Source organism: Anarrhichthys ocellatus, unplaced genomic scaffold, assembly GCF_004355925.1.
Source record: "Anarrhichthys ocellatus isolate YVR2014 unplaced genomic scaffold, GSC_Weel_1.0 scaffold30, whole genome shotgun sequence".
Lineage (NCBI taxonomy): Eukaryota > Metazoa > Chordata > Actinopteri > Perciformes > Anarhichadidae > Anarrhichthys > Anarrhichthys ocellatus.
Window position 1 is genome coordinate 4,395,983 of NW_022280060.1, and position 11,266 is coordinate 4,407,248.

An 11,266-nucleotide genomic window follows, 5' to 3' on the forward strand; every position below is an offset into this window, starting at 1 on the left:
CACATACGTTAATATCATCTTGCCTTAAATTCAATTTTGACAAGTTGAATAAATTATGTTGTCAGTGTACCTGTATCTCTCTGAGGTCTTTGTCGCAGAGCCCTTGCAATGGATCAATGAAGTTCTGTTTGACGTCGATATCTAGAGAGTCCTTGACTTCTGCCAATCTCTTCATGGACTCTCCAACATCCACCAGCGCTCCGCCTGAGTCACACAGACAGAGAGTAACAGCTCAGTGACATAGTGGATTAATAGTGCAGTACCAGAGAATCATATCGCCATCAGACCACACATGAAGTAACTGATGGTATCCGGCAAAACCAAAACACAGGCACAAATACAATACTTAAAATTGTCAAAAAGCCTTTCAAAGCTCTTTAAACAGTTTGGGTGGAATCTATCATTCAGCCTACCCCACATACACAAGACGACAACCGTGTACCAACCAACATTCCTGTACCACAACACACACACACACACAAAGACACACATCTTACCAAAGTTAGTCTCCTCTCCGAGGTCCCGGCCATACTTGCCCATACATTCCCCCAGCAGCCCCTCGGCCTGAGGGTAGCCCGGGTTCTTCACCTGCCCGCGGATCTTTGACATGGTGTTCAGCATGGACAGTTTGGCCCGTGATGCTGTAGAAGAGGAGATGAAATGCATTTCGTCACAGAGTTCAAACCGTTTGGAATGAATTGCATGAAGACAGGGTTTCCTCTCACCTGGGTTGGGCTGAAGGTATTCTGATGTTTTGGAGATTACCTCCACTACCGCTCTACTGGTCACATCTACCTTCTACAAAACACAGCAAGCACACGTACATCACGAGTGCACAACGGAGCGACTGCAATCACAAAACCTAAAACAAAACAGTGGAGGAGGTATCCTTTTAAACCTTTTGTTATTAACCGTTACCTCAGAGGTTCATACACATAGTTTATATCGTATTTAAAAAATAAAAATACAATAAAATACGGGGACTTATCTTCATACCCATCATATTTGGATACAGTACATGATGCGCATCTCAAAACGCTGGTCTGACTAAACCTAAAAAACTGAATGCTTTGTTTAGCGTTCGTATTTTGTCTTTATATTAGATTTGGATTTATGTTTTTGATGATAAACAAAATCAAAAATGCAAACAAGGACTGCAACCAACAATGTCATAATATATTAATCCGACGGTTATTTTCTGGATTAATAGAATAAATGTTTATTCTATAACATGTCAGACAACAGTTTTTTCAGGACCCCAATGTGACGTCTACAAATTGCCTGTTTTGTCTGCCCAACAGACAAGATATTTAATGTACTATCATATTAGAAGACCAGCATTTGAGAAACTGAAAACAGTGAATTTAGGGATTTTTGCTTGAAATATTCAAGAAACTCGTTTTGGCTGTTCGCTTTAGGAGTTGCTTTAGCGGATCATCTATTTCAATCTAGTTGGTAACCCGACAGATCTGGTGTGGAAGTCTGGTTTTACGATGTGTATATCTGATTTGTTTTTACGTTCCGATGCAACCCCACCAAAGGAAAGTTTTGGTGGTGGGAGGACCTTCTTGTTGTGAGGAAACAGTGCTAGTGTTCAACAGTTTTATAGACTTTGAGGTCAGAATCTTTTCCCTCAACATAAAGCTTATTAAACAGCTTTGAATGGGGTGTAAACATCAAGAACGGACGTCCCACAGAAACAGCCGTGTGTTCATTTACTGTGTGTTAAACCAGCGAGGAGGATGATGCCTCTCTTACCCGTTCCAAGTCTTTGAAGTCCTCATCTAGCTTTGTTCCTTCAGCACCTCCGACTTTCTCACTGACCATCTAGAGAGACAGAGAGAGAGAGAGAGAGAGAGAGAGAGAGAGAGAGAGAGAGAGAGAGAGAGAGAGAGAGAGAGAGAGAACAGAAACAGTGCTAATTAATGAATGCTGCTCATAAGGTTTTCATTTGAGGGGAAACATACATCTCTCGATTACCGGTACACATTCACACGCCTGCTCTGTGTAGAAAACGCAATAATCAACATTTCTTTTAGCGTTTGTTTACACTTTGCAGGACGAGGGAGACGTTGGACCATTTACTTCAATAAAGACAATATGCTACAACTTAAGTAGACTAAAACATGTTGATTGAAAGCACATGCTCAGCGATAATTATTTTAACTGTGGAGCAGGATTTCTGAGAACGGGAAAATGAATTAAATTATCTGTCTGCACTGCTGTGACTTCAAGATAGTTAAAACCTTGACGGCTGCGTCCGTGAGCTACATGGTTCCATATCTGACAAACATAACACAACCCCCTCATCACCAGCAGTAAGATAAAAAACAGGGCACACAACAACAATCCTTGCTTGCAGAGCAACTTATAAAACTCTTCTGAAAAGACAAAAGCAAACCACAAGTCCTATTTACTCTGAGGTTAGTGCCATGATTCCAGTCAAAGTGCTTCACAACACTTTCGTTGTAATAAAACACACGTCACCGCAAGACATAGTCAACCGGTTTTGATATTGTGCCTTTATGTATTGAGGGAGGTTGTAACAACCCTGATGTTAATGTGTAATTATGTCACCTACAGTACTTACAGAGGGAGTATTTAAAAAAATGTCTGGACAGTTAATGAAACACTGTAATGATTATTTTCACAGCTTTAACTGATTAGTCGTATATTTTTAGGACCTGGCCTAAACTATAAAGGCATGTAGGATTGGACATACTGCCAGTCTGTGATAGGGCAACAGCAGTTTGAGTCGTTTCCTACGCGACTCAAACTGTTTGTGATTACTGCAACTACCAAGACTTTCTGTGTCTGAGGGAAACGCGTATTTAAAGAATGTTATGATGGGAGAGTGAACAGTAGAGCTTGATATGCAGTCACAGAAGTCTGTATTAAAGCTTTAAGTACACCGATTTAATAACTCAGGTTTGTGAAATACATAATGGTTATGCTTTCCCTAGCAGCAGCTGACAGACTCAACAGTTTGGGATCTTTGAGTTCTGCTGCTGGATCTCTGCTGTATGCGGTAAGCACATGACCGTGGCCCATTCAGGACACAAGTAAAAATACAGCCTCAACTCTCCGTCTACTTAGCAATAGACTCCCAGCCTCAGACTTAAGATTGCAGTCTGCACTCCTACATTTTTTGCTATCTTATCTTGTCTGCCTTACAAGGCTTTAAGGGAAGAGCTGTGGATCCAATTCCTGACTACGAGTATAAGCCACTAAACCTGTGAGTCTTAAGTCTTGTGAGCCACTGAGTAATGTTGCATTTGTTCTTCTGCTGATGAAAACATCACTCATGTCAGAGTTAAAATGACTGTTTGCACGCACACAGGCTCAAAGGAATACAGCCCAGAATCATCCACAAACGGTACACCAGGATGTTTCGGTATAAATACTCCACTTAAAAAAAAAAGAGAGCTCTGCAACCACAGTACTAGAGCGGACCACATGTCAAGAGGAAATCATGTTACTGTGATCGGATATAAAAAAGTGTAGGTGCGATAGAGATCCAGCAGCCTTTCCGGTGATACATAAAACACACACACACACACACACACACACACACACACACACACACACACACACACACACACACACAGTGTGTTTTCCTTCATTCTCACTTCAGCGATGCCCCTTGGCGCCTGTGCTTTCTCTCCTGGTAAATCAGTAAACCTACAATGATCACGTCCTCCGTTACACACACACGGGAGCCAATCAGCGCAGTCGTTCACCAGAACCTGGGTTATCCAGTTTAAGAGTGATACTTCCCCAGGTAGGTTTGCATTGCAGACTGATACTCACTCCTATAAATGGGGATTTCCCAGATGACATCTGTACATAACCCTAATCTACTTTCTTTTTTTTTAATCAACATAGCCATGAACCTGATTGAACTGTGTCTGAACACTCAAAGACAGTAAGCACACACTCCTGGTGGATCACTTTGTATTTCTACTGTTTACCTCGCAATTGTCTTGATGAAAGACACGTTACAGATCTGATACTTCTTCCAGTTAATGGTAATAGTTTAAGAAGACAACAACCACTGGATATCACATTTCATACTATGGCTACTCAGAATTCTTCAGATTGTTTGGAGGGAAGGTGTGGATCATTCCCTGGTATCTGAAAACTTTCAGTTTGTTTGCTGTTGTTTGTACTGGTATTAAACTCAAGGCAAGGACAGCAACATTGGGACTTATCCCCATAGCTGGCGTTATTTGTGTAATAAACAAAAAATATATAATTGTGTTAATGCGTTTGATATTTGCTTCATGCAAGCTGCTTCTTTGCATCTCTTCGTATCTGCGTCATCCATCACAAATCCTACATTTGAGCATGACGTCATCTATTTACAGCTGTCACTTTCAGCATTTGAGAACCAGAAGACTTACAATTATATCAGCGCATGTATAAACTTGATAAACTGCACAAGTATAGATCAAACTGTCATCTTCACTCAGGACTAACAATCCCTTCCACTGTCCCATCTACAACTCCTGCGAGCGTAATGTTGTTTGTGCTACAACTGCCCTTTTGAGTGCGACATTTCAGGTTTTTATAGATTTTCTGGCAAGATGAATTCTCATGAAAAACAGGCAGCAAAAGAGAAAAACAAGAATGTGTGAGCTACAGGACACAGACATCGCTTCCACAGCCAACTTCCTGTATGCCTCCCGCGAAGAAAATCTGAGCCATGTCAAGCGTTATTGACCCCTCATGGAGTTTTGGCAAGAAAAGCAGCTGCATTGCAGACAAATGAAAAAAGGGAAAGGACACTATTTCGCCTCCTTCTTTGCATCATTAATCTGCTTTATCTCCCTCCAACACCTTCACTTTTTTTGAATAACAGTCAGTGCCAAACACTCCTAACCAAAACCAACAGGGATCTGAGTGTGTTCCTGACAGGAAGCTGGGCACAAAACAAATGTCTTTTCCTGCTTACATCAGCAGGGGTAGGAAGAAAAAAGACCCCCCCAAAAAATAAATCTTTCTAAGCGTCCCCGCCCATGTCTAGGAGAGCAGGCCCGAAATTAAAAACATTCAGACACTAAAAAATACCGTAATGGCATTTCTAACGCAAAGGTATTTTGGATGTCTTCCCTCAAACTGCCCTAAATATTGATCTGTCTCACTAAACAAAAGACTAACACAACACACAGCTGGGGAATAATAGGTAACTGTGTCTTCACCGCCAAGAAGCTAAGATCAATACACATATTAGAAGGGTCTTTTTCCTGAATAAACATAACTTTTAGCTTAAAAGTGCATTGTTGTTTTACTCTTAAGAGCTCTGACTCACCCGGAGAGTCCCTTAGGCAAACAGAGCTAATGTTTATTACAGGATGTGTACTTACTCAATCTGAACTGGTGCACACTGCTGGGTAACGTTGCTTTAAAAACACAACATGTAAAATGCATAATAACGTTACTTAGCATTAGCTACTGAACGTTAGTGAACGTTATAGTTCAGCTAATGTGAAAACATGTCCCGAGAGATGCTCGTTAACTTTAACGCTAAGCTGTACAAGAACACAAAGTGCCAACTTAAAATTAACTGACATGTTACACACTGACACAAAGCTAACGGTAGCTTACTCCTGTCACCACACAGCTACCAGCTACATTAACAAAGCGTTATTAACATGAAGCCGACTATAAACTAGCTAGCTCATAATGCTAAGTGAGGCTAGCTTTCTTACATGACAGTTAGCTAGCTTAAAAGAAAAGTTTTTTGCAAACCTGGCTGGCTTTATAAAACTGCTTCTTGAAGCCCGCTACCGACATCTTGAACACCGGCTTGTCTTCGGCGTCCCGGCGAATTGCAAATCGGTCACGATTTAACTAAAAGTTAAACGATGTAGTTTGTTAGAAAAAGGGAGGAATTTAGGAGGAATCATAGGACTGCACAGCCGTCACTCCAAGTCGGGACACGCCAACTGACCACGTCAACCAACGTCGAGGCTGATTGTTCCCACTGTCACGGCAGATAACGGAGCGAGAAGTGTGCTAAATCCTCCCAAATATTATCTCCCGAATTGAAAAACCAAGCAGTAAAAATCTAGGGCACATTAAATCTGCACCAGCCGCTTTGAAGAAACCAGTTTCCCTGAGTTTGGTGGAAGCCACACGAGTCGTGTGTTAGTGCACACCGCCCCCTGCTGGACGGAGCGGGTACAACACCCGTCCGTCTGCTGCAGGAATTACAGGCCAGATGTTCACATCCTCAGGCGATTTACTCAAAGCCCATCTGAAGACACGAATAAAATGGCTCATTGGTCCGATTTGGCAAATATAAAAAGAAATGAGATTGTTATATGTTATGGCTTGAAATATAGCTGATTAACACTTAACTTGCCCCAGGGTATAAATAAGGAATTGGGCTCCTATATTAACCCACTTCCTCCCACTCTCTGTGCAGGGTGTAAAGTGTTCCTACACTGGAAAACTCCCTTGCCAAGATTTGCTGTGTAGCTATTTGGTTAATGTCATGTATCAGGTATTTCAGAAAATGCAACTTATGAGAACAAACATCAAATAATGCACAGGCACTTGGTTGTGAATACATGCAATTATGTTACAGGGAATAAAAACTTACTCAAGCGTGTGGTTGTGTCTCTGAACACCTGTTATCTACCACACAGTGGTAATAATGCACTGTATGTTTGCAATATAGGGTATCTTTCACTCTGTTTTTATGTATGTAGCCATCCAAATGACTTAGAAAAGTCAATTTTACATTTGACTTTTTTTTTTCCAAACACATCTGTATGTATTATGACCAAAAGAAAAGGAATCTGTGTTTAATAAAACTGTGATAAATGTATTATTTCATGTGGTTATGGAGAATAAATTGGTTCATCTGTGCAGGTCATTTTGGGTGCAATTAGTTTCATGAAGCATAAAGTGAAGCAATACATTTTTATTTTAATTGTAAAAAGACTTTTATTACATTCTTAAATCCACATATTGTATCACCGTTGTGCAATAACACTAAGTTGTGTTAAAACCTCTTAGGCTTTATATATCCATAACATGTCATAAATAATTTCTTATTAAAATCTATATTGATTTAATAATAGTAATCTTAAAATATCATGAACATATAAACAGAAGGATCATGACAAAAGAGAAACTTTTAGGGAGACATCTTTTAAAAACGCTCTTTAAAAAAATAGAATTACATCTCTCCAAGACAAAAAGGACACTAAACTGATGAGAAAAAAAAAAGTCCACATAGGGATAAAAATCAGGAAACAAAAGATCACAACAAAACCAACACAAGATTCCGAGATTATAATCCACCTTTTAAATTTATTTGACTATTTTTAATATCCTATTTCATCTATGACTCAAACTCAAAAAAAGGTCTTGCAATAATGATATTAGACAGGGGTAAAGTCTTTGATACTTTGAAATAAAACATTCACAAGAACATGTACTGTACACAGTGATCAAGGTTTTAAGGTCTTCTATGTTGGTGCAAGGTGTCCTGCTAGACTAACTGCAGACACTGTAGGACAGAGAGCCCAGCTATCTCCCTGAGTAACTCAGGAAATGCAAGTGCAGATCTTCAGTGCTGCCCCCCCCCTGGACAGTGTTTAGGCATGCAAAAACTACACCGAATCCTTTCAAAGCAGCATGTCTCACATCCTCCACAGACAAAGTATTGCACTTTGTTACAATCTGCAAGCGTCATCTGACTGTCGTGTCAGCCGAGAGCTGACCCCGTGTTAGTGGTTGGCTGAGTATTTGGTACATTATATTCTAAATAACATTATTTGTCGTGCTGCGAGGTTAACAACGCTATTACAATGGGAAAGACTTTATTGCACAATCCCACCACGCCACTGTCGTACGTACCCAGATAAGGGTCACACCCTTACATTACATTATCTCACACTATGTGAGATAATGTATGGCGAACAGCACTGTCCCAGCAGCACAAAGCAAACCAGGCTGACATATTAAATAGACTAGACATCCAACATCTGTCGTGTGATTGTCGCAGAATGCTTAAGATAAAAATTTTTTTAAAAAAAGCATAAATTACAACTATTCTTTTCTAGTAGCTCCTCTGGGACAGAAATCCAATATGTCCCCCTATTTTGAAGAATAAAGGTTTCATCTGGACACACCCTAATGTCTCCAGAGACTTCAGACAGATCTTTACGTAAGTAGGGCTTCCTGGACCTAAAGGCATGCACTGCTCTCAAATGATAGAAAAGCAGTAAGAGAGGATGCCGTAAGTATACGTTTGTCTTCTGTCCAGTTTTAAGAGCACAACAACATTTTTAGGATAGTTTAGTCACTGGCCTTCAAATTTCACCACTAATTGTTATACTTGAGAAGAAGCTCAGGGGGGTAGCTGATGGCTCTGTCAACCCTTTGCTGCGCCACGTAGTGTTTGAAGAGGGTGAGGTAGTAGCCAAAGGGAGGGGACAGAGGATCAAATTCTCCAATCAGAACACCTTGGCTTCCTGCGACAGCACGAGTCGGCCTCTACCCGAAGCAGTGAGAGTCGCCGCAGACAGTAAAGCCCCTCTGACTGGGCTTAAAGAACACCATCACCCACAAGTCCACTCTCCATTCTTTGCCCCTCGTCCAACCACGTAGGTGGAAAATGTGATTAACTGTCGTATTTCAACACCAAACTCTCAGATCATTTTCTTTCTTTGCTCCCAAAGTCTTTTGAATCTGCTGGTTGAGACGGTGCTGGAGGTTTTTGGGGCGATGGCACTCCTCTGCGGAGGAGGGGGGGGGGGGACTAAGGCGGTACAGTTCCAGACGCTCGTCCATGATAGCTCATAACCCCACAGTGGTCGGCTGCCCAGCACCTTGTTCATACAGCTTATCTACAGCGGGTGGGTGTATCTGGCATTTCCGACCGGTTTAACATGAGTTTCACAGATGGCAGTCTGAGAGCGAACCCGTAAAAACCAAAGAGTTCATTTTGGAATCGAACAAGGACTCATAAGTGCCATAATTATTCATTCGATTTTCTTTGCAGCAACACCAATCTCTCCGCCCCAGATCCCCAAAGTTTGGCCAGGCAGCATCTGTATGAGAGACCCGAGCACAAGCACATCACCCTCCACCTAACTGGGGATGACATCATGACTGCTCTTATCTTACATGATTATAGAGGTGTTATTATTTATACTATATATAAAAGGAGCATCTGAAAATACTTCCAAAATACCTCTGATTCTCTCACTCTCTAGGTGGCAATTTCAAAGGGAAAAGGTATTTGGGCTGAGGTCACTGATTGCATTAAAAAAAAAAAAAAAAAAGAAGCTCACTTACATCAGCGTCTGTGGATGTGCTAGTAAAGATACCTACAAAGACCAGTTTAAGTGCTATGTTTTGTGCTCTGTGTGCAAGAGTTTGTGGGTGCAAACCTTCCGTTTGCCCTCGATTCACACAGTTTAAAAACCCTGTCTCTGTGTGAGTTTGATCATGGTCCCTTTAAAACAGCTTGTCCATACATTACAAAACTGCAAAATATGGGCACTACCAAAAATATCGAATGAAATAATAAGCTGTTACTACACAACAGAACTGAAACAGGCATGATTACTGCAAACCTCTGAAAGTAGGTGAGGATTTTAAGTATGTACATTCTATTTCGAGCCTAGAGCTGCGCTGAAACGGTAAAGGGAACGAGGGGATACATTCAACAATAGCTTAAAGGAACTTCGAGAGTAGCGAGAGTCAAATTCAGCTTTATGAGAGAAGGTTAAGGTCATCTCATAGAAAAATATTTTTTTGAGAATACAAATGATTTAGGCTACTCTTCAATAAGTTCCTTAAAAAAAGAGGTAACATGTACCGAGTAGCCAGCAGCAGTTCCTGTAGTGTTACGTTGAAGCTGAATGGACTGGCTGGCAGGGCAGAGTGAGCTCCTCCACAGGGTTGGGAGCTCATAGGTGAGAGGAGTGAGTCCTAAAGTGTAGCGTGCAGGATTGTCATTGAGCCGCTGGTTGGTTTTTGTCTCAGCTGGTTGCCACATTTTTTTTTATCTCCCCATCCCTACACTTCAATGTCTCCATTTAAATCCCTCTATTTAGCTAAGCGCTTCTAGCCCTCTGTGGAGTCTGGGAAGGTGATTTCACTGCCAAACACCTCCCTATACAGAGGAGGGAAGGTGTACGCGGTCTCAGGGTGGACCAGACGGAAAAATTCCAGTTTGTCGATGTGAAGGTTGCAAATGGACTTCATGATGGGAAGCTTAGACACCATCTAGAAAGGAAATACAGAAGAGCAGAATAAGTTAAAAGAAGAAACAAATACAACAGGTGAATTATCTTGTCACAGTAATGCAGCAGGGTTTGTACCTTAGCTAGCTTCTCTTCTGATGCTCCCTCTTTTTGTAGGCAGCGCTGCAGAGCCACGTAGACTTTCTCCTGCAACTTCTGTACCTTCTGAACATCTGTCAGCCAGGGTCGGTCTGAGGGAGATTAAGAGTGACAAGATGGTTTCATTAGTGTTGTCCTGTTGCCAATATGAACCTGAGGAGGTTTACAATGTACAAACATCTAGGAGAGCAATACAAAATGCACTGAGCACTGCATGCGATTGTGCAGATTATCTTTTCACTGCTTATACTTTACAGCTGTTGGCTTCACAACATATTGGACATTCTTACATGAAAGTCATCTATCGTAATGCCTTTTCTGTCATGCCAACGTTATATTAACATTGCACGGTAATGCCCTTGTCAGCAGGGACTCTCATGACTCTTAAACATCCAAGACTTAACAGCAGGCAGCGACGAGCTAATTGTTGAATGTAAAAAAAGTTGTGTTTTGGAAAATGACCATCAGTAAAATCAATCACACAACCTTTGCAGCCTCTGCGTGCAAAAACATGGGTGTGATTAAATAAGGACTTTAAGTTAATATCCTGTTGGCGCCAGCACTAACGTGTCACCATGGGTGCAACATTGCTGATGTAAGTGTGTTATGAATTATAAAATGATCTGGGACAACAGTACATGGATAGAATGCACGGGCCGAGTTGGAGGAAAGTTTATTAATGATGAGGAGATGCTTTATATAGATTCTTCTTTGCTTCTTGTTACACATATGCATGGATAATGCAATCTGAATAATGCTGTGTAGGCTACTCCGAAAATAGTTGTAAACACTACAATGAGCATAAATACAGTTGTGTGAAAAAGTGTTTGCCCCCTTCCTGATTTCTTTGCATGTTTGTCACACTTAAATGTTTCAGATCATCAAACAAATTTAAATAT

General features: G+C 41.1%; 2 protein-coding genes across 3 annotated transcripts in view; both read right to left on the reverse strand.

Annotated features, from left to right (window-relative positions):
* The window catches only part of sh3gl1b (SH3-domain GRB2-like 1b), a 13,018-nt gene extending 6,445 nt beyond the window's left edge, over positions 1 to 6,573 (reverse strand). The window contains exons 1-5 of one of the 2 annotated variants that reach the window (XM_031863912.1): positions 5,752 to 6,573; positions 1,759 to 1,827; positions 726 to 798; positions 498 to 641; positions 71 to 204 (exon numbers count right to left, since the gene is read on the reverse strand). In XM_031863912.1, coding sequence (XP_031719772.1) covers positions 71 to 204; positions 498 to 641; positions 726 to 798; positions 1,759 to 1,827; positions 5,752 to 5,796 — 465 coding nt within the window. In that variant the 5' untranslated portion in view covers positions 5,797 to 6,573. Of the gene's footprint in view, positions 1 to 70; positions 205 to 497; positions 642 to 725; positions 863 to 1,758; positions 1,828 to 5,751 lie in introns of those variants that run through there. The other variant, XM_031863913.1, reaches the window with a different exon arrangement.
* A 343-nt stretch (positions 6,574 to 6,916) lies between these two features.
* Positions 6,917 to 11,266, reverse strand: part of rorca (RAR-related orphan receptor C a) — a 13,991-nt gene continuing 9,641 nt past the window's right edge. The window contains exons 9-10 of the mRNA XM_031863909.1: positions 10,347 to 10,459; positions 6,917 to 10,251 (exon numbers count right to left, since the gene is read on the reverse strand). Of these exons, the coding sequence (XP_031719769.1) occupies positions 10,090 to 10,251; positions 10,347 to 10,459 (275 nt within the window). The 3' untranslated portion in view covers positions 6,917 to 10,089. The remainder of the gene's footprint in view (positions 10,252 to 10,346; positions 10,460 to 11,266) is intronic.